Source organism: Euprymna scolopes, chromosome 9, assembly GCF_053919585.1.
Source record: "Euprymna scolopes isolate OS-2025 chromosome 9, ASM5391958v1, whole genome shotgun sequence".
Classification (NCBI taxonomy): Eukaryota; Metazoa; Mollusca; class Cephalopoda; order Sepiida; family Sepiolidae; genus Euprymna; species Euprymna scolopes.
Genome location: NC_136490.1, coordinates 152,531,418 through 152,556,499, shown reverse-complemented (window position 1 = coordinate 152,556,499; position 25,082 = coordinate 152,531,418). Strand labels below are relative to the sequence as shown.

The following is a 25,082-nucleotide window of genomic DNA, read 5'->3' as shown; positions in this document are numbered from 1 at the left end:
AAATAATTTTTACAAGTGAGGCATTCATCATGAAGTTATGGAGAGCAAACATTTTTATAATGAATAAATATGCCAAAAATATAGTTTTCCATTTTCAAGATGAAATTTTAAATCGGCAAAACTTTGCACCGACCTGATATATATAATGACTCACCACTTCTCAAAAACAACCTTATGGTAATTTGTTCTAATCATAGAGAGTTCTTGGAAAGAAACTCTGTTCAAGGAAATTATGTTTGTTTTTATTGTACAAACGAAAAAATAAAATGCATCAGCCTAATATCTTAGAATTAATGTTGAAACGAGATTTGTTTTTTGTTTTGTTTTTTCATACTAATATTTCTACGGAGGCACATAAGAACAAATTTTATTTTGCTTTTAATTCGAATTTCAGCAATTTAGTTTTCCTGTTATTTGCTTTTAATTACTAAATTAAAAACAAAAAATACCTTTTATCGTCTTTTTGAGGAAATTCACTTCGTTTCTATCATGAATTGACACAAGGTCAGAATTCTGAGAGCCACAATAATTGAGACTTTCCCGGAATGCTCTTTTGGTGGGATTAAAATGGTAACATGCACCTTTGTATCCAATCCACCCTTGTTCACAACGAGTTCCATCTGGATGAGAAGAATAGCAAAATCAAAGATCAATCACATATGTAGCACCACAGAGCGAAATATCAATTATACTGAAATTAATTAGGAAAGAAAGGAAACAAGCAAATGAACAACAAATTAAATAAAATGGACCACAAGTAAACAACATATAAACAAATTAAATAAAATGGACCACAAGTAAACAACATATAAACAAATTAAATAAAATGGACCACAAGTAAACAACATATAAACAAATTAAATAAAATGGGCCACAAGTAAACAACATATAAACAAATTAAATAAAATGGACCACAAGTAAACAACATATAAACAAATTAAATAAAATGGACCACAAGTAAACAACATATAAATAAATTAAATAAAATGGACCACAAGTAAAAAACATATAAACAAATTAAATAAAATGGACCACAAGTAAACAACATATAAACAAATTAAATAAAATGGACCACAAGTAAACAACATATAAACAAATTAAATAAAATGGACCACAAGTAAACAACATATAAACAAATTAAATAAAATGGACCACAAGTAAACAACATATAAATAAATTAAATAAAATGGACCACAAGTAAACAACATATAAACAAATTAAATAAAATGGACCACAAGTAAACAACATATAAACAAATTAAATAAAATGGACCACAAGTAAACAACATATAAATAAATTAAATAAAATGGACCACAAGTAAACAACATATAAACAAATTAAATAAAATGGACCACAAGTAAACAACATATAAACAAATTAAATAAAATGGACCACAAGTAAACAACATATAAACAAATTAAATAAAATGGACCACAAGTAAACAACATATAAACAAATTAAATAAAATGGACCACAAGTAAACAACATATAAACAAATTAAATAAAATGGACCACAAGTAAACAACATATAAATAAATTAAATAAAATGGACCACAAGTAAACAACATATAAACAAATTAAATAAAATGGACCACAAGTAAACAACATATAAACAAATTAAATAAAATGGACCACAAGTAAACAACATATAAACAAATTAAATAAAATGGACCACAAGTAAACAACATATAAACAAATTAAATAAAATTGACCACAAGTAAAAAACATATAAACAAATTAAATAAAATGGACCACAAGTAAAAAACATATAAACAAATTAAATAAAATGGACCACAAGTAAACAACATATAAACAAATTAAATAAAATGGACCACAAGTAAACAACATATAAACAAATTAAATAAAATGGACCACAAGTAAACAAAATATAAACAAATTAAATAAAATGGACCACAAGTAAACAACATATAAACAAATTAAATAAAATGGACCACAAGTAAACAACATATAAACAAATTAAATAAAATGGACCACAAGTAAACAACATATATACAAATTAAATAAAATGGACCACAAGTAAAAAACATATAAACAAATTAAATAAAATGGACCACAAGTAATCAACATATAAACAAATTAAATAAAATGGACCACAAGTAATCAACATATAAACAACAAATGGACCACAAGTAAACAACATGCAACCACCAAATGAACCAAAAATGGACCACAAGTAAACAATATATATGCAACAACTGAACTATAAATGGACCATAAGTAACAACACATAAGTACTAACTAAACCAAAAAGTGGACCACAAGTAAACAGCATATAAACAATACCTGAACCAAAAACAGACCAAAAGTAAACAACATATAAACAACAAATGGACCAAAAATGGACTACAAGTAAATTACTTATAAACGATACATTAACTAAAAATTGAGTATAAACTAATCACAAAAACACAAATGAACTACAAACATACTCCAAATCAATAAAAAATTAACTACACATAAACATATAAATAATAAATAAATTTATATAAATAGAGCAGTAGATATGTTTGTCTTTCTGTGTGTGTTAATACTTAACGAATAAACTCTTAATCTACTGGTCACATAACACCGGAATTAACATTAAATAGTAATTATACACCAAGGATGGTTTATAACAAGTAAAATCTTTGTTTGGATGGATTAATAATGCGTATAGATATATATCGGCAAGTTGAAATGCAAACTGTTCATTTCATCTTTCCGACATATTTTTTAATTCATTTCTTTAAATCGTTTCATATTAAACCTTTCTTATCGATCTGTGAAAAGCTACATCGGTAAATATTTTGATTCGATTCTAGCTAGCGGCACCCAAGTCATATTTTTTTTACTTTTGAAATCACTATTATACAATAATACTCAATAGAGAATTGGCACTGTAATAATAAATACGAAATTTGCATGAATTAAAATATATTAAAATGCATTTTAAGACCCGGCAAGGCGGTGACCCCCACCTTAACAAATAAGAAATAACAAGTGAACGACGATATATGAACAACAAATGAGCCACAAATTTTAAATGAACACAAATAACAAATACACAATAAAATTCGATCGATTAAATGGTTATATTACCTTTAAAATCACATCTGATTTTTTGGCGATTGGGTCCCAGCAAATAAGATCCGTGATATCGTATTCCGGCTTTGTAAAGACCATCACAGCTTGAATAAATATGCTCAAGTTCTGCAAACAGAAAGTGTTTTATTGTTAACTAGCAGTACCCACTAACAGGCGTTGCCCGGTGGAAGCATGCCTCTTTCTTTCGAAAAAAAAAAATAAAGTATAGTTGTTGCTGATGCTCTTCTTCTTCTTCTTCTTCTTCTTCTTCTTCTTCTTCTTCTTCTTCTTCTTCTTCTTCTTCTTCTTCTTCTTGCCAACCCCCAAAAGTCACCGGTGTTCCGTAAGTAACGCGCTGATATTGACCGCTTAACATTTTTAAAAAATTGTTTTTACATGGGGGAAGGGGGGCACTGAACATAAAAAAGAAAAACAATTGAAGCTGTGTTAATGTTGGCTGGCTACTTACTGGCCTTGGCGACTAAAAATAGTTTGTCTCAAAGTTGTATTAAGAAGCAGAAATTTATTTAAGACCGAAAATATGGAATCCTATACTAAAGAAATGAAACGAAATTTCTTCTTTTTTTTTTAAGTAGAAAAATAATTTTTTATAAAAGAAATTAGGTGCATTAAAAATAATGAAAAATAACAATTCACCGTTTTGGTGAGTTCTGTTAAGAGAAACCAACAAACAAAAAAGTGACAAAATCTAGATAAGTTACTCTTCTCCCTACCCGGATAAGTTTTGTGTTTTAATGTATTTTAATGCTTTTGTTCAGTACATTAGTGGCCACCACTTATAAAATTTATAACCTTTTAAGATGTAGCAGTTACATTGCTTAATATTCGGAAAACTACTTATTTGCGAAAAATTTAAATGCGATATTTGTTTTCAGTATAGCCGAAAACCTTTAAAAGTCGTTAAGTTGGAAACCATGTAAGATTTTACAAATATCGTCAACTATTTTTGCATATTGGTTGGTTTTGTGTTGGTCTACCACAATGACTAAGTAAATCTCCTATAAAAGTCATCAGCCCCCCCCCCAAAAAAAAAGTGGCCATGAATTGGGTGCTCATTTCACATTAAATTAATACAGAAAAGTGATCGCCACTTTTTAAAACTATACTTTCTTCATATCTTAGAAACTATTTCTATCCTGTATTTTAAACGTTAATGTCGTTTTCAGATTAGTAATAATTTTAAAGATAGCAGCTCCAAAAAATAAAATAAAACAAAATAAAACAAGTAAAAATAAACAAAAAACAAACAAACAAAAAGAAAACACCCCAAAACAGATAAAGCTTTTTCGTTTCATTTCGATAATAAAAAAACAAATAAAAACAAAACAAAACAAACAAAGCTTTTTCGTTTCATTTCGATAATAAAAAACAAATAAAAACAAAACAAAACAAATAAAGCTTTTTCGTTTCATTTCGATAATAAAAAACAAATAAAAACAAAACAAAACAAATAAAACTTTTTCGTTTCATTTCGATAATAAAAAACAAATAAAAACAAAACAAAACAAATAAAACTGTTTGAATTCGATAATAAAAAAAAATGGGGAAAAAAACACGAAATGTTATCCGTATTTATCGCAAGGCGTATTATGACTTTAGACAGGGAGGGAGAGTATGAGCATGTAAGTTTTGACGGACTAAATTCGAAAATAAGGAAACACATTATCGGACATTTATAAGTATGGAATCCCTCCCCTCCCACACACAAAAATCAGTCGTTGTAAACCTACGGTATTTTGATCCAGATTAAATAGTTATATACGAAGAAGGAGACGATGACATCACATATGCGGGGTTGGTGAACCTCTGGGATGAATTTGAAGTCAGTTTTAACAAGAGTAACCTGGTGTATTAAAATGGTCTAACGAAACAAAATATAATTAATCAATGCGCTTAACATATATATTTGTGTGTGTGTGTGTGTCTCTCTCTCTCTCTCTCTCTCTCTCTCTCTCTCTCTCTCTCTCTCTCTCTCTCTCTTTCGTTTTTCTGTCACTAGGCGATCAACTGCGGTTGATTCGCCATCAATGTGACTTTGTTGTAACTTAATTAGTGGTACGAAAGAATAAACCATCGTGTTTCGAGCTTGAAGTTTATCAAGTTATTTAATTTTTTTAATATAAGAAAAAGTATTCAATTTCAACATGGCATCGTAACAACTAGTTGTTATGAGATGTGCATAACAAAAAAGTCCTCGTTCATGATAAGAAAGATCGAGAAAAGATACGGTTTGTTATCACCAAGGTTGACCAACACAATTGATATTAAATAATTAATATCTAGTAATCATCAATTCATATGAATCCGAAATTTCTATTGTTGGTATTGGTTTCCCTGATATTTTTCTAGTCAGAATTATTTCTTGAGAACAATCAGGGATTAGAGGAGGGGGCCACGTGAATGCCAACATCATAAGTGAAAATGATTTTTATGGAACAAATTGAATTCGAATCGAAACAACAAGGTCGTCAGTCTGTGTCATTAACTACTTGACCACCGAATTTAATTGTTTCTAATCTGATATGATCCCGGTGTAGCATGGTGTGGTCGTTACTTTTTAATTGTGTTGCTACAGTTCAAATCTCTCTCGGACTCCCTACGCCGTCTAGTACCGTCGCAAAGGAACAAACAAACAAAAATAAATAAATCTTACTCGGCATTTTTAAAGTGCAAATGAAATGCATTTATTCGTGGTTCTTCTCCAAAACAACGCATTTCATTATCTTTTCAAAACGCACACGCATGTGCTTTTCTTCAAAGTTTATTTCGCCGCCACTCCACGCGGTGCCAGTCAGCGCTTTTTCGCCCTCGACTTTCACACGTCCATCTTGGCCGGTGCGCATTGCCCTTTTCTGCTGACCACGTGGAGTGTTTTTCCTCTCCTTTTCTTGTGACGCAAGCTCACGCACACTTTATAATTTGCATACGTGCTTTAACGGCTGCTGTTGCTAATATTTTCGCTAGCCAGCTATCCTTCGACTCCTGCTAATACTTTAACACGCACTCACACGTGCTCTGTTACACCGGGAAAGGGATACATATCGCTTTAAGTAGCTGAACGGTCTTGCTTTAGTTCGAGTAATAACTCTAGTATGTCGCAGTATGAATGAGTACCGTAATCGAAATGGAGTTCTTGGTGTACAGTTTGTGTAGCTTTCGACGTCTCTCTTAAATATCTCTACCAGCCGGCTTAATCAGCCAATCACATTATTGCAGGAGGAAAGACCCGGATGTTCTTATATTAATTACATTATAACCATTATGTCAACCTCCATGAACCTCTACTCTTTCTCTCTCTCTCTCTCTCTCTCTCTCTCTCTCTCTCTATCTATCTATCTATCTATCTATCTTTCACTCGCTTTCTTTTTCTTTCTACTTGTTCGCCGACTCATCGTATGGTAAGTTTCATTAATATTTAATTTTTGAATAGCAAACAACTGATAGGAAACACATTTTTTAAAGATTTTTTGTGCTTTTTCGTTATTAGAGCGAAATCCGAAAATCGAAATATTGAATTTCAAGTAAAACTAATAGGATTTATTTAATTGATATGTCACAGTAATGAAAATACCCAAAAATTACAAAAAACGATAAGGTAGAAAATTGATTATTAATGAACACAGTTTTCGAAGACAATTAGCAAAAATCTTCGGATATTTTCATTACTGCGACATGCCAATTAAGTAGATACCATTGGTTTTACTTAAAATTTAATATTTCGATTTTTTGAATTTCGTTTTAATAATGAAGAAGCACCTATTTTTTTTTTTTTTTTTTTTTTTGCCGACCATTTTTTCAATCATACCTCATATAACTAGTGTTACGTAGTTTGCGTTAGGATTAGGTTTTCTTTCTGTTGAGGTTGGGGTTAGGATGTTTTATTTTTTAAATCAGGTTCTATTTTTGACAAAATCCAATATCTGCTTCCCGAAACTACAACGTCTGTCTCAACAAGAATTCATCTAGTCTGATAGAGTACCCTGTTTTGTGCTTTTACTTGGTGTAACATCACTTGGAGACAGTTCACCATTCCTTGTAAAAACCACCGCGTGTTAGCTATAACTGAGGGAATCTTATTTGTGATGCGAATACCATGTGATTTTGCATATTTAGTCAGGGTTTACTTGTACAGAAAAATATTCACATGTCAGGTCGTCCTGACAAATCTCTGTACAGAGAGACCTTAGACACTCGAAAACAGTGTTTAGCAGTCATTCAAATTCTATCATGTCAGTCGGCCTGTGCATAAGAATATCAAATATATATGCCTTTTTTAACATTTGATTGTTTACATGTAGTTGTTTCATTAAAAAGAAATGGAATTTAAAAAAAAGGGGGCGTTTTTCATTTCTTACACACATCTAAGAAAAATTTACAATATATACAAAAACAGTATAAACGGTCTGAAGAATCCTTATGTAAAGTTTGGCAGTTCTGACTTCATTCATTATGTATTTATCTTACTCGAAATGATTGGGACTGTGTTGACCCCATTGATCTTCTAGGTAATTTTGAACACCCAGGCCACGAATGGCTAATTAAGTGCTAAAATTGTGTCTTATAATAATGAACTCGTTCGGGATAAGTATTACAGCAATTTAATGCATAATTGATGCTGACAAGACAACGTGTAAACAAATATTCTGAGGAAAACGAGGAAATGTTTATTAACGCTTAGTATTTAGTCTATGCACAAAATGTCGACCTCAATAACGGTTTTGCTATTTATATCTAATAAATTAAGGCACGACAAAGCCACGATAAAGGCACGACAAAGAAACGACAAAGGCACGACAAGTGGCTCCTTCTGATTATTTACGCGTGTGAATGCACTTCATTCGAGCAAACTGGGATTCTTATATCCAGATTAACAAGAAGCAACCGATTTTGGTTTAGACGGACTGCCATGCTATTTTTTTCTTCTTCGCTAAAAAAAAGCCGGTAAAAATTTAATATAAGAAACAAAACACTGTTTAAATAATAAAAAAAAACAAAACATTTCCGACTTTAACAAAGAAAACAAACATTTCCTTTTATGTTCACTTTTTTATGTTTTCGTATTTTTAAATAATCATCCTTAATTTGAAAAGAAAAAAAACTTCAATTTTACAAAGATTTTTAACGAAAAAGAAAAACATACTGCCAGTCCGTCTAAGTTAAAATCAATTGCTTCTCATCGTTCTATATGGCATAATCACGTTGACACTCCGGCTCCCGTTGGATCACCGAAGTTAAGAAATGTGAATCCTGGTCAGTACTAAAATGGGTGACCATTTTGGAATTCCAGGTGATATACGCGCTCTCCGCTTATCTCGACATTGTTTCCAGTCAGTCTTAGGCTTGTCACTGGACCCAAGCAGCACCGATTCAGGAGAAGTTTGGTGTGAGATTTGCGCAACCCTTGCCTCACAATTACACGGACAGCTACCCTTACATGAGTGTCCATTGTCTCTTGAAACAGAATGGGGGCATCTATTGATCTGATTGTTCTTGATATAAGAATCCCAGATTGCTCGAATGACGTGCCTAAATATCACACAGATAGAGAATCAACCCGTATGTCGTACATTTGTCGTACCTAAATTTACCTTACATAAACAGTAAGTCATCTGCGTAACATAATCACTTCGATTTCCTGAAAACATCGATTTTTTTTTTACAGATTTCTTACCGACGATGCGCACAAAGTAAGCGTCTGTAACATTCCTGTAATAACATCTCGAGGTTGTAGCCGGTTTCGCTGTTGGGCTCACAGCATCTGTGCAACTACACTGGTCGAAATGAAGAAGCAGGGCGTACCGGGCGTTTTGCAACCGACAGTATTCAATACAAGTCTTTATGGAATCAGGTGGAAATTTTACCGTTACTTTTGGAGCAACTGGATCCACGTAGCATCCGTCTGAAAGAATAAACAAAAATCACCTACTGTACAACACTCTGTATAAGGAATGCAATGTCGAATTTTTACTGTTTTCTACCCCAAACAAGGCACGTTGCCTCTTGACAATAAGAGGATGTTATTTGAAATCATTTTTACAGGGGACTGTGTAAGAAGATGTCTGCTTATATTACATTTAAAGATCTGCGTGTGAGTATAGTCAGGGAAGCAGAAAGCAGGGAGGAAATTCCAAAGTCTAGCAATCCGAGGGAAGAAAATATTAGAGTAGAAGGCTTTCCAGTATCATTTTAATACCTGTAAAACATCACGTTTAAAACGATTTACACATAAATGACGTCACCTCAATTTCAAAATCGATAAATGCTGCCATACGACTCTTACTTTGGGCAATGGCACAACTCCATTCACAAATATCTTGACATTTTGGTCACCTTGCTTCTCTTGACACCAAAACCAACAGAGTCTGGAAATTTGTTCAGATGGCTTATTCCATATTGAATGGGCTATGCATTTCACTGTGTAGTTCTAGAAGGTCCACTCTCCCAGGATTTATTTCTTCATTTGAGAAGAGAGGTTACTTTATTGCTAATCGTTTTAGGCGCCTCTACTAGGGAATGCCGACGAGGCTGTTCAGGCATTTTTGCAGGCCAGAGGCTCTTCCTCTAGGGCGCTGGCTCTTAAAATCACATTTTCCAACTCTTGTCACATCACCCCGTCGCAAAAAAAGTAACGGGGCCTATATTTATCATTTGACCCTCCTTCTGCAAAATCACTTCTGAAATATTTCCTCCATGTTACGTCATCCTCGCCAGGCTATTGTTAGAGCATTTTCAGGCCTCTGGTCCATATCTAACATGTGGTTCCGGCATCCGGAGAGAGTTCAACAACTCCTTACACGAATGCTGCATGAAATACGGGATCTGCCGTACGAAATATGACTCGAGTAGCTTAACCTTTTCTCCCTTGAATGACGACGTTTATGTACTGATCACAATAGCTTATAATCCTCAGTGACCATTATGATTTCCCTCAGAACGTAATATTAAATTTCGTTCAGAAAATAGGTCCGCTCATGCATTATGAGAAATCATTGTCGATTTAGATTAAATATGATGAGGACCGATTTCTCGATCAGGATCTCTGGAAATTGAAATGGACTCTAACGACGCAGCAATTCAACCGAAGTTTATGTGTCATTGTATACGGTTTTGTGTAAATTTCTGCCTGTTAGTCCTACATGGCATTTGAAGCTTCTTATATAGTTTTATTGTGTGTCAATAACGTGGTTAATGCGGTACTGAGTTGAATCCAACTTATGAGCAGGTGCAGAAAGGTCCAGGAGTTACCGGTGACATATCAGACTTAATGATGTCTTTTGACATAGTGTGCACCTACATGCTAAAAAGTGAGTCGGTGTGTTTTAAGTGCAGGCCGGTTACAACGCACATGGGGGTTTTAAGTAGAAAAGAAGAGAGTAGACGGTTGATTGAAGTCGAAGTTGGTTGACAGTCGGACTTGAGTTAGTTCGAAACCAGAAGGGGCAGAGGAAAAATACGTCGACGGAAACGCATGAAAGCTTGAATCAACAATGCGAGGGGTTCCCCAGGTTTACTAGCAGATGAAATCAAGAGATCCTTGCCAGAAAATCGGTGTCGTGTTTTCATCTTAGATGCTCTTTAAAGCTCATCGACCAGTGACGAGAAGAACCGCATCCCAGAAGACGCAAGATAGAAAAAAAGTATTGTGATCTTTTAACGCATATATACGCGCACCCCCCACACACACAGTTAAGAACTACTAAGGTAGATGCCCAACTTAAGGGTCCTTAAAGGAGATCGACCATGTGTAAACACTCGACTGTTTAAATGTATATAAACTGTATATAAGACTTGTATATATAATAAAATGAGAAAGATGCACGCGAGGGGTGAAGAAACAATCACAATATCCACGTGATGATTTAAAAGAGGCCATTAGAATACGTTAGAGAAAGACGCACATAGACACTTTATATAGAAGGAAAAACAATATATAAAAGTTTGACAAATTCATCGAATTGAATTGAACTCATGACTTGTGATGCTTTCTAAACGGTTAAGAATATAAATATTCTATGTTCTTATTCTATTAAGATTAGTAACACGTGGATAGAGAATACAAATGAATCTGCTGTAGATCCTATACATTACTGGGAAAGTTAAATTGTTTATTCAACCAAAAACAAACGAAACAAATATTTGATTGATTTTTTACTATTTAAAATGAAAATATCATTTTCAGATTTATTTTTTGGGGTTTTTTAATTCATGGATTTACCTCCACCTGAGGAAAAGGGGTTTTTTCAGCAAAACTAGACCTTACAAGGTATCATCATACGTTGCTCCGGATGATAGCTAGAGAGTTATACTGCAACATCCAAATAGTCCCCCCAGGTTCGTTTCTACAAGTGCCTATCATCTGTCTGATGCCTTGTATTCTATAGTATCGTTTGACGTTTGAAAAATATAATAAAAAACCTGTGTTGACAAAAATATAACATTTATTAATCATTTATCTGAATAAGGAAGAAAACTGTTATGCACACTGATAATTAAATGCATTAATCTGATACAGATATAATGCACAAAGTATTATTAAGAAAGGATGTAAATATATATATATGTGTGTGTGTGTGTGTGTGTGTGTGTGTGTGTGTGTGTGTGTGTGTGTGTGTGTGCTCAGCACAAAGGGAAAAACTTACATTATCATCATAGGTTCTTTCTGTTAGAAGTGATCAAATACATTTCAGAATGAATACTGGTCTTAATTCTTGATCGTGTGTTCATACAGGAGTTGCTACCAGGTTTTGCGTTGTCAATAACGTTTGTGGATACACTATACCATCAAAAGACTCTACACCCTTTTTAACCAAGGAGCATAACTTTCGCTATAGTAATTTCCCCCAAAGTGAGAGAATACTGAGGGAAGATACCTCGAATTGTATCAACAAAAATATGTAACATTACACGGACAGAATCACTTTTGAAGAAAATGTACTGAACTTGCCAATTTTTATAGCCAACCCTATTGAAATTGTCCGTAATCCAATGTAATTATAGATCATTCCAATAAGATTATAATCGACCATTTTACCTACTTGGCGACCTTTTCTAATGGGATTATGGGTAATTTAAATTTTGGCCCAAGACTTGGGTTCGATTAACAACGAAAAAAGCAATAAAACTCGCCGTAAATGTTATTTGATAACAAATACCCATTCTATCACAGTTATAACACAATATATAAAACAATAATTGTTCTTAACATGTTTGAGGAAGAAAAGACAGATTGCGAAATCTGACGAATGCTAAGTCTGGATTGAGGAACTTTGGATATTTTCTTTTTGCTTTTGTTCGTTAGAATAAGTTGATTCAAAGATGCTTTCATCTTGGTATTTTATTTCATTGTCTTCGATCGGTTGCCGATTTCTTTCTGGGACGTTTCTTCAGTGAAAATGTGCTGTGCAGATCTCTCAAGATCGAGTTAAGGTAACAAATGTGCCTGCATGCTACGATGACCACATGCTTTTTTACTGGTTGCTCTATAGTTGCTCTACGATGTGTTTTTTTTTACACACGCTGTGTTTTAATACGGAAATTTTGACAGAGCAATCCACCTAGTCGCATAGAATGACATCACACTGGGGATGACATAAAATTGCACCCAGTGGTATACAAATAAAGTCATATTGTGAATAACTAGTGTAGGAAAACTCGATGAATGAATATTTGAAGATATTAAGAACTCAAGGCATAAGAAACGTTACCAAAGGATATTCGTATTTAAATAACCAGGAAATAGGTTGATACGCTGTAATAAAAAAAATTAGAATCAATGTAATTACTTAACAGTATTTTCAAGCTGTTATCTTCCCAATATAATGAAACTTTTAAAATATATTTCGGTTGATGACATGTTCATACGATGTCGTCGCCTCTTCTAAACTGTTTACTCTTTTTTCTTTTTCTATTTTGATATTTTCGGTAATGCAACACTCTGTTTTTCCTGAAACATACTTATCGAAGTACTTTTTGCCGAGATGGGTGTTATGCAGCAATCGTTCTCTCGAAAAATTATTAAAAACGCCACGGGAAGGCTTGCTTCCTGTCATACAGAATCCACGTCGAGAAGCTCCACAAGAAGCTATCGACGCGCAACAGCCTGCTTGCGACACTGACGCCTGTCAGCTTTAGCGCTGTGCTACTCGACCGCAGAATAATGCGCAGTGGCATGGGATCGTTCTGATTATGCTTTTGCTGCAAAGATCGATGTCGAGCTCAACAAGGCATGCAGGACGATTACCGGCAATCTGAAATCGACTAACCTGTCATCTGTTTGCATGATGTCCTGAATCGCTCCGCCGCATATCCGTCGAGAGGTGATAGCAAAGGCAGAGCGTGGCAGAGCAACGATAATTGCCATTCCTTATTATAGGACCAGGAGGTGCCGCAGCAACTATCACCCCACAAGAGCTTTGCCACTGGAGATAGAGTGACATACTATGATGATGATTCAAGTACTCTGGTCAATGTAGTTTAAAAATATATCTGGTTATGGAGGTCTCCCTCCAATAACACTTTTAGAAATTTTATGGACGTCCTTGCCTTGGCGTTTATAATATAGATGCTCCATATGCAGTGCCGGATTAGTATAATGGCGGGATCGTGGTAGTCATAGGCCTTGATTCCTCATGTACTTCGCATCGTCAGGGACTTCATATCATTACGGGTTTCACGTCGCCACACCCCTACATTGTCAGTGGCTTCTTTATGTCTTTGGTCTCGCATCCTCATTGCGTCGTTACGGGTTTCGCATTGTTATTGGACTCGCTTTCTCAGAGGCCTACCACCGTCAGATACGTTGCTTCATCATAGGCCTCACGTCACTGTTGCTGGGGACTTCGCATCATCAGGGATCTCGCATTATCCCAGGCCTCATACCATTTTTCCAATTGTCCTGGTTGACACGGGCTTCGGTCGTCGAGGAGTGGGTGGAGGGCTTGCGTCGTTACTGAGTTGGCGTTATTACAAAAGACCTAGTATCTAAACGCATAAGTAATGATTATGATTTTGTGTGATTACAATTTAATCAACCCATAGTGGTAAAAAAAGTATCAGATAAAAAAAAAGAACTAGATGTCTGTAATCGAAATAAGTCGATATTTTACGAGATAATGATTTTTGGGCAGCCACATCCAATATCGGACTCTTTACAAATGATAACTTTTGGGGAGCTTATCGAGTTTCACGTCAACATTTAAATTTGCTCGTAAAATGAAAACAAACTATAGCACAGCATGTTTATTTATGTAGGTACGTATTACGGTAAAAAGACGATACACATAGAATTATGAAATTCATCCAGTATTTTTTTTTTTTGTCGAATTCTCTCATCGGCCATTTTCGTATGCATTAAGATTACTGCGCAAGAGACGTAACTCAAATTTACGAGTCAACAAAGCTCCCATTTCTCTATATTAATGATGCATTCCAAAATTTGCACGAGGACGATTTTATCTTATTTTTAAAAACTAAAATACAGGATAAAATTTGCGTAAATTTTGGTGGACAATTTTTTTAACATAATAGGTACGTACATAGTAAAGTTTTTGTGAAATTATAATTTTTTTAATATTGAGAACCAGTTGGATAAGCACCGTTTTTTGTGAGGTTTTCTTTTAGTTTTTTTTTTTTTTTTTTTTTATGTTTTTAGTTTTTTGACGACGGGGTTATTGAAACGATAAACGTCCAAAAAAATTTTTACTTACAAAATGAAAAATGCACTGTCCGGATGTTGCCAACACCTCCGCAGGTAATTTTCCCATCGCTTTTGCAGCGTTCTTTGCATTGGTTTGTCGTCTGTGTTGACAGCAAGTTCATACTACAACTGCATCCGGCATTATTAAACCCAGCGTAGTGAGTACCTTTCATCTGACAGTGAAGCCTGCAATCATTCAACTTCGTCGTTGTGGATGTAGCCATTCCTAGAGTGTAGCAGCCGATGTAAGTTTTGGATTCTGGAAATTAGATACAAGAAAATAAATATAAATGAAATTTAAAAAGTAAAATTAAATATATATATATATATATATATATATATATATATATATATATATATATATATGTATGTATGTATATCAAAGCAAAAAAATATAAAATAGTGTTTCCTTAAAGAAAGACTGTGTATATTTTGGTAATCGTGCAAGGAAACAAAGGAAATATAATACTCGATTTTGGTCAATCCATAAACTTTAATTTTAGCCAAGAAATTAGTTTTCAGTTGCCATTATCAAGGTGTAAAAATTACATTCATACGCAATCAAAATCTAACTATCATCTAATCTTCCCTTCTCTCTCTCTCTCTCTCTCTCTCTCTCTCTCTCTCTCTCTCCATCTCTCTCTCTTTCTCTTTTTCTCTCTCTCTTTCTCTCTCTCTCTTTCTCTTTCTCTCTCTCTTTCTCTTTCTTTCTCTCTCTCTCTCTCTCTCTGTCTCTCTCTCTCTCTCTCTCTCTCTCTATATATATATATATATATATATATACACGTTATGATCACGTTAACACACCGGTTCTCGTCAGATCACTGAAGTTAAGCAACGTTGAGCCTGGATAGTACCAGATGGGTGGCTTTGGGAATTCTAGGCGCTGTATGTGCTTTCCACTTATCTCGGCATTTTTTCCAGTCGTTCTGAATCTCCACTTGCCACTGGTATTTAACAACGTTTACTCCAGAGAGGTGTGGTTGGAGATTGTGCAACTCTTGCCACAAGACTTTCACGCGCAGGCACCCACACAGTGGGTATTCATAGTCTGTCAAGGCTGAGGGAATCCTTTTATATATATATATATATATATATATATATATATATATATGTGTGTGTGTGTGTGTGTGTGTGTGTGTGTGTGTAAATATTCTGATTATATATATATATATATATATATATATATATATGTGTGTGTGTGTGTGTGTGTGTGTGTGTGTGTAAATATTCTGATTATATATATATATATATATATATATATATATATATATATATATATATAATCAGAATATTTACACACACACACACACACACACACACACACACACATATATATATATATATATATATATATATATGTGTGTGTGTGTGTGTGTGTAAATATTCTGATTATATATATATATATATATATATATATATATATATATATATATATATATATATATATATATATATAACCAGAAATTTGAGGAAACAGCAACCGCAAATGCAGGAGAACGATTTGCCTCCTTTTCCTTTCGCTAAACTAGCGTTAGATGTTTCCGGGCCTTATCCAAAGACTCTATCAGGCAACCAATACATAGTGACTTTAATAGATATGTACAGTGGTTGCAAGAGGCTTTTGCGGTTCCGAATAAAAAAGCAGAAACAGTGGTGCACCTGTTGATTGACGAGATTTTTCCCAGATTCGGGGCACCACTGCAGCTTTTAACGGATAATGGGCCTGAGAACATAATCAAAATAATGAAAAAGGCATTAGAGGACCTCAATGTGCATCACGTGACCACATCGTTCTATCACCCTCAGAGTAACGGCAAAGTCGAAAGGTTCCACATAACGATGCATGACGTCCTAGCGAAGAAAATAGGGGACAATAAACAGTCGTGGGACATATACATGAATCAAATATTAACGGCTGTCAGGTTTCATGTAAACGAAACGACGAAATTTTCATCCTATTATTTACTCTACAATAGAGATGTTGTACTGCCGTATATGTCATTTGTTTTTGTAACTTGTACTCCGAAAATGGAATGACTCAGCGTTCAAGACTAGGGATTTTTATAGTTTGAGTGCAATGCACGCGACCCAGAGGCATAAGAACGTTTGCAAATCGACAGGTACACTCGCGGGAGGTAAAACCTCTCCTGGGTGACGTCACTGGATACGATTGGTCCAGGGAATAACTCGGTTTCACTCCTCTCCTGAGTATATGAACGGGGAGCAGAGTCGAATCCGTCAATTGAAGCTGAATTGGGAGTCTGAGCTGTTGAGAGTTGAGACAGAACTACTCGTCGAATGGCCACATGCTCCATCTCTCTTTCCGCATCTCACCGCAATATCCAGAGAAATCTTCTTATCGATTCGGTGCAGTCTGTCAAATCAACATTGAACAATTGTACATGATTATATATCTGTATATTCTTTCTTGAATTTAATCAGTAGAATAGAGCCCTGAGTTGTTTTTCTTTTGTGTGCATGAAATTGCTTTTCTTCTAGCGCGACAGATCGACAAAACTGCGACATATCAACCCTGTTGCGAAATCAAAACCAACCAAATCGATTGACGGGTCCTGCCACACTAAGACACTTTGCTTACCTGTGAAGAGTGGGTCACACGGGATTGAATGAGGATCAACGAATGTTTCTTCATTTGCGTTTATTATCATCGATTGATTGTCTGCTCTAATCAGGGACCTATCGCAGAGCACATGGAAAAGCTTCATATGTCTCACCGCAGTGAATTAGTCCACAATACATTATAGTCCACACTATAGAGAACATTTGTTGATTTTATAAAATTATTTTTATTTTATATAATGGCTTTAAATGCGAAAGTCAAGTATTATGGTTCTAGTGTGCTCTAAACAGAAACGTTCTTTCCAAATATGCCTTCCTCTTATGAAAAAAAACTACTATTGATTTTATATGCCAGGCCCTTCTGCTTGTGAGTCAAATAAATGACAAAAGTCTATATTTCAAGTTACATGATGTTGACCATCTTACAATTTATTCGTTTAAGTACGTTGACATTCACAATTTTCGACAGCACCTGTTTCGTAGCACAAAATCCGAAAATTGTAAGACAAGTTGCAATACGCAATGGTGTAATATAAGAAAACATAAAAGGTAATACTCGGTGGATGTCGGTGATCAGGCTGGCTTTTGTGTTATGGGAGGTCATGTTGGTGATGTTCTCGACATACGAAGTAGTTCAATAGGATCAGGTCGGGGAGGAAGGGGCCAGTGAGAAGGATAAAAAGTCGCAGCACTCCTTCTGAAGCCAACCCTGGGTCTCTTTGAATTTGTGGGCCAGCGCCGTGTCATGCTGCCACATGCAGGGTCTTCCAGCGGCCACCTTATTACACCAGGAGATCACTACACTCTTCAGTAAATCCAGGTACACTTTGGTGTTAACTTTCAAGCTGACTTCGAAGATGGCCATCACTTGAAATCACCCTGGGCACGTCCCTGTTTTTTTTTTTTTTTTCGTGGTAATCCAGCGATGCATTTTGAGGGTACTAGTAATGGGCCTGTTATCATAACTTGGACCGGTAGTAAGCATGAGTTGTACAGCGGCGCATCTCCGATCTCGCTCATTAAATATGTTGTCACTTTTAGACATAATAAAAGGCTTCTATCACTCTTGGGATTTGTACACAACTGGCCAACTAGTAGATGGTCTACAACAAAAAAAAAAACTGTTTAATCAAACAAAAATGGCGACAATTTTATTGCTGCACCCTGTGTATATAGGTATACACCGGCACCGCGATACTGTCATGACAATGTTGATTTTTCAATATGAACACATAAAGGAAAAAAACAGACTTTTTGCCTCACGAGATTATAGTTAACTACAGCTCGAAACATTGTCATGCCAATGTAGCGAAGCCTGTACATATCAGCGTAAATAATTGTTGGTACTTGTGCATTTAACGAACCAGACGTAACTCAGCATTTGCTCGGCTTTGTCCGACGCATGACGTCAACAGCCGGATATAACCGAGCGTTGCCGATTACGCAGACAAGAATTTCGCTATCAATTGGAAGAGCGTCACAACTCAAGAAACGCTTATTTGAAGAGAGTTAAAAAAAAAATTGTTTAAAGAAGATAACTGACGAAATAATAATGAATATTACAAACCTTGCGGACCAGCTCCAGACCCCAGAGGCTGCACTAAACTTTTGCCAGCAACGGAAATTGTTGGCAGAAGAGAAAAGGTGTTTACATTTTGGCCAGGATTGTGTACTTGCAAAGACAACAAGCCTTTCCGGCGGTTACGGTTGGAGGTGTAGAAGTGTAACATGTCGTCGATGAACCTCCATTAGGATTGGGACCTTCTTCTCAAAATCCCGACTAACCATCGCATGTATAATAAAAATAATATACTTATGGACGTTCGAGATGGCATCTACAAAAAATCTCCATCGCGAATGTGGGTTACGTTTTCGCCACACAATTGTGGATTGGAAAATTTTCCTGCGTGATATATGCAGGGACTATTTTCTTAGGAATCCTCGGCAGATTGGAGGCCCAGGCCATACGGTAGAAATCGACGAGTCCGTTTTTAACCGCAGAAAACACAACGTCGGCAGACTTCTGACACCGGTCTGGGTCTTCGATGGATACAACCCCGCCGAAAAGGAGGGTTTCTTGGTCCGAAACCCTCCTTCCACTAATAAATAAATAAAAAATCCTTGTTTCTGGCAAAAAACAATGTACAAATAATCCTTGTTCCTGTCCCCCAAATGCTTTTTATTGCCCTTTTTTAGGCTTTTTCCATTTATTTGACATAAAGAGTTGCAAAAAAAAAAATTAACTTTTATGTGTTTAAGACATAGACAATATTTTTTTTACGTTAAGAATTGAAAAAAAACAAACATTTCAAACAAAAAAAAGTTTCCTATTATTTAACAAAAAAATCTTGTTTTATATGTATTTATTTTGAAAACAGAAAACAATTTCAAACAATAATAATAAAAAAAACATAAATGAACGGTAGGTTTTTGCTTTTTACTTATTTATTTTTTGTTATCTTTTTACATTTTACTATTTCGTTGTACAGTTATTTTGTTGTAGCGTTGTTTTTATTTTATCGCCAACGCTCGGTTTTATTCGGCTGTTGACGTCATGCGCCGGACAAAGCCGAGCAAATGCTGAGTTACGTCTGGTTCGTTAAATGCACAAGTACCGAATTGTTAAATATTGGACTTCAGGAAATGCTGTATGACCTAATTGAAAGTGGCACTGCGATTGTAAGTTATGAAATACGAAATGTTCAATAGAGAAAAAAAATGTTAATGAATGGATGTTTCCAATAGCAAAAAAAAAAATGTATTGATGAGCATTAGTTAAACAATAACATTTAAAATTAGACATTTATAATGGAATATTTTGGTGTTAATCGTGACACCCTGCACTGAAGATTGTCGAAAGGATGAAACACTAGTGTCTGTGGGTATTTAATTATTATAGTAAATGATTATATATATATATATATATATATATATATATATATATATATATATATATATGTGTGTGTGTATGTGTGTGTGTGTGTGATCATGGCTGTTGTGGGCTGCGACATTGTTTGGCTGTGGAATCTATAAGTATAAAAGCGAAAATGTATGTATGTATGTGTGTTCGCTTTTTCTGTGTGTCTACAAAAGGCTTCTTTAAGATAAGTGGTCGGCCGTTCACAACTTTTTAAAACTTTTTTATATCACATATAAATCGTAATATCTCACAATTAACAACGAAGCTCGCCTGTCTATTTAATTTGCTCGATTTCGGGAAGATAAATATTCAATATTTATCGCTCGCCGCATGTGGGTTAGTTTTTTTCCTATAACATCTTGAGGGGAAAAAAGCGTTCAGCAGTAAATGAAATCATGAAATCCACAGGCCCAGCGCCCTCCGGGGCCAGGAGCTATGACTAGCTAGGACTAGCTATGACTAGCAAAGACCAGATGTGGGGGCAACCCTACATGCTTGACCTTTAACCAGCTCCCAATTCCCTCCTCTCGGGAGCTGGTCCCCTTTTTCCCTTCCCCCTCCTCACATTAAAAATTGGCCTTGTGCCTGATTTGCTCGGTGGGGGAGCAAATAAATACAACAGGCCCAGCGCCCTCCGGGGCCAGGGCGACAAGATCAAAGTGTAGTATCTGTTCCGGCAGATGCTGCAAAGCTATGACTAGCAAAGACCATATGTGGGGCCAACCCCACATATCTAAACTTGGTCACTGAAGGGGCAACCCTTCATACCAACAGTTTCTAATCCAGCTCCCATTTCCCACCTCTCGGGAGCTGGTGCCCCCCTTCCCTTCATCTCCACATTAAAAAACGGCCTTGTGCCTAATTTGCTACGTGGGGAAGCAAATAAATACAGCAGTAAATGAAATCCCACAGTCAAACTTGACCTCATTAACTCATTAAAACGAGCACCTGCTAAATCCAAGTAATTAAATAAATTCAAACGTGTTTCCGTAAGCATGTCGCCGTGGGGCAATGGTTAACGTCGCACTTTTTTTTTTTTTTCACAACTTTGCCTCAACGGTTCGGGTTCGATCCTCATACTTACTTTTTTAACCCCCCACACACACACCTCCAAACACCCGGGCAACGCCGGGTACCCCTCGCTAGTTTATTATATATATATATATATATATATATATATATATATATATATATATATGTATGTATGTGTGTGTGTGTGTGTGTGTGTGTGTGTGTGTGTGTGATAGCTCAATTCGAAGCAGAACATAAGATTTATATGAAAAACACAACACAAACGTGCCCTGATCTTATTATAAATTTATTTCAACCCACTACGGACCTTCTTAAACTAGTGAAATAATGTAGAAATAAAAAGGTTTATTGTTTTTGTTATACCAGAAGAAGCTCTTAAACGATATGTCAGAATTTATGATTTTTCGAATGAAATCAAAGTAAAATAATCATTCTTGTGAACCAATGAGTCACGAGTAGGTCTGGTAAGACTATAGTTCTTCTACGACGAAAAAAACTTGTTGCATTATACAAACCGCTACATGTCATTTGAAAGCCGGTGCCGTCAGTCACCCAAGATCCTTTGTTACCGCATTTCAAGAGGTTATTTCCGTGCGCACTGTAACCGGAATTGCACCAATATTCAACTGTGCTGTTGTAGTTGTATGTCAGAGAAGAATTACAGCTCGATTTGCCGTCAGCCAACATGTTGCAACTGGTGCACGTTATCACTGCAATGAGAAGAAAATAATTTCTGGAATTCCCTAACCGTTTCTTGTGTGTGTGTGTGTGTGTGTGTGTGTGTGTGTGTGTGTGTGTGTGTGTGTGTGTGTGTGCAACTACGTAACTTTGATAATTACTCATAGTAATCCATTGTTTATTGAAATCAAATAATATGTAACGTAAATTAAAACGAAATCTTAGGAAATCAGATTTAAAATAAATATTTAACAATAAAATTAAATCAGCCAGAATGCATTTTTTCGTAGACATCAATTTAAATCTTGTGTCATTGGTTGATACAGAAAGAATGCTAGTCTTCATAGTAGTTGTTGTTTCACTACGTTTCGGTCAAATATTCCTTTGGTCTTCTTCAGAGGAATAGTTGGCCGAAACGTGGTGAAACAACCAATAACTATCAAGATGAGGATAGTCGTCCGCAAATAAATAAATAAATTATTCATCCCAAAGGACTCCAATAAAAATAATAAATAATACTTCGTGATTCTCCAGAATTTGAAAAGAATTTGAAAGCATTTAAACTGGCAAATAACAAGTAATTTTTTATATTGTAAATTCTTAGTAAATTTTCATATATAAAATAATTGAAAGTTTTGGAAGCTTTTTGCATCACATGGTTTTATAAGAAGATTCAAACAGATTTAGTTCAACAAAATTCAGTAGTTTCGTAGCAATTCAGTTCGAGCAATAATTTAACGATCAAATAATAATAATATATCAGGTCAGTGCAAAAATGTTTGCCGATTAAAAATTTTATCTTGAAAACAAAAAAAAATGTGCATTTCTGAAAACCTTTATTCACAACAATAACTTTGACTGCTTTAATTTCATTCCATCTTTCAATTAGTTTGTAAATGTCTTGCTTGTAAAATTCTTTAGGTTTTGATGTAGAATATGAATTTAACTCATGTTCAATCCCTTCTCGTGATGTTAACTTAAAATCGTTTTATAATCCTCAAAATAAGCGATAATCCGAATGAGCTTGTTCAGAAGAATATGCAGGAATAGTTTAGATTCTTCAAACAAATTCTCCTAGATCTTTGGTCAGTAGTGCTGCGTGAGGGCGAGCGTTAAGATTATATTATTTTTCATGCATCGCTTTAAGATGTTGATTCAGCAGCCATATTTTGCTCGTTTTTCTGAGAGTTGGATTATTGTCTTTATTCTTGCAAACTCTGTCTCGCTCAGACTAAGTGTAACAAGTATGTTGTAGTTCGCTTGAAGGATTGTTTATCGGATAAAAGATGTGCTTAAAGGTTTGTCAATGCATGAATTATTCAGTCGTTGTAAACAGATAAATGAATAAACAATGATAAATAATTCAATAGTTTTCAATAAATATTCATTTATTTACCTGATTGTAGATCGTATATTCCGCAAATATTTTCGGGGGCAACTCCCGTTCTCAAGAGATAGAAAATGTATATTGACTCTTTACGTTGCCACTTTGGGTTTAATTTAAATTGGCCGTTATATTTTTATTTTGTTTTGTAACGCTATTTTTTGTAAGTTGAAAAATTACATTAATTGTTAAGGGGGGTAATTCTGCTATTTTTTATTATATCTTTAATCTAAGAGAAGTAATTCTGTAATTCTGTCCAAGTTTTCTAATCTAAGGGACATAATTCTGCAATTCTGTTCAAAAGAAGTAATTAATCTGCTTGCATCTTATAAGGCGAAATCTTTTTTTCGTATCCACTCCACGTTATCAGTATAATTTACAATTAAATAACGACTTCTGCCCTCTATAATTTCATTCCACCTTTCAACAAATTTGCAAATAGTGCGGCTGATCAGGATACTTAAGTGTAGGTATACTTATCATATAATGAAATTTGAAAATAAATCAATATTAGCATTACACTATCTATCTATCTATCTATCTATCTATCTCTCAATATATATATATATATATATATATATATATATATATATATATATATATATATATATAGGAAAACAATAAGAATGGAAAATGAAGTCACAAAAACTATATATTGGTAAATATAAGGGTATACAAACATTTAGTTGGGGGATAGAGGGGACTTTTTATGCCAAGACATTTCGAAGCCTAATGCTTCTCATCAGAAGAGTAGAGAATATGCTAGGTAACATAATGGGATGCGACGTCTATGGTGGGATATATATATATATATATATATATATATATATATATATATATATATATATATATATATATATATTGAAACAACAATAAAAATGTAAATATTATTATTTATTTGGAAATATTAAAATTACATTCGTGTAACATAAAAAATGTAAAGTATGTTTAGAAGAAAATATCAAAGTGCAAACTTCAAAAACGAAACTAGTTAACAAAACAACAATAATTTTTACTTAATTGCTGACACATAAAAATCTCCTTCTTATGTCATCCTTGTTTATATAAAAATAAATAAATAATGAATTAATACATAAGCTACACAAAGAAATAAAGAAAATAAATATTCACTACAATTTGGCGTATAATTTTTAAGCACATACAAACATATTTTCTTTGTAATATTTCACATTTAAATATTAAACCTATAATATTATTTATAATAGAAACAACATTTTCTTCGTAATATTTCACATTTAAATATTGAACATAATATTATTAATAATAGAAACATGATATTTTAGTCGTAATATTGCACATATAAAAATTAAACATATAATATCATTTATAATGCAAACACTATTTTCTTCGTAATATTGCACATTTGAAAATTAAACATATAATATCATTTATAATAGAAGCAATATTTTCTTCGTAATATTTCACATCTGAAAATTAAACATATAACATTATTTATAATACAGGGAGAAAACAAATCTCGTATTCAAATATGTTTACGTCATAATTCAGAAAATGAAAACATGAATTGAAAATATCTTTAAAACTCGTGAAAAAAATCAATATAATTTCATGAAAAAAGTTATATAAGGGTAGTTCGAAAAGTAAAGCTTTTTATTTTTGGCTCAAAAAGTTAAAGAGATACAAAAACGGGAGTGCTGCTATTA

General features: G+C 34.3%; 1 protein-coding gene across 1 annotated transcript in view; it reads right to left on the bottom strand.

The window, feature by feature from the left end:
- Positions 1-25,082, bottom strand: part of LOC145284935 (uncharacterized) — a 175,649-nt gene that overhangs the window by 133,335 nt on the left and 17,232 nt on the right. Inside the window, exons 4-8 of the mRNA XM_080134033.1 lie at positions 21,851-22,045; positions 14,811-15,059; positions 8,777-9,004; positions 3,100-3,210; positions 450-620 (exon numbers count right to left, since the gene is read on the bottom strand). Of these exons, the coding sequence (XP_079990159.1) occupies positions 450-620; positions 3,100-3,210; positions 8,777-9,004; positions 14,811-15,059; positions 21,851-22,045 (954 nt within the window). The remainder of the gene's footprint in view (positions 1-449; positions 621-3,099; positions 3,211-8,776; positions 9,005-14,810; positions 15,060-21,850; positions 22,046-25,082) is intronic.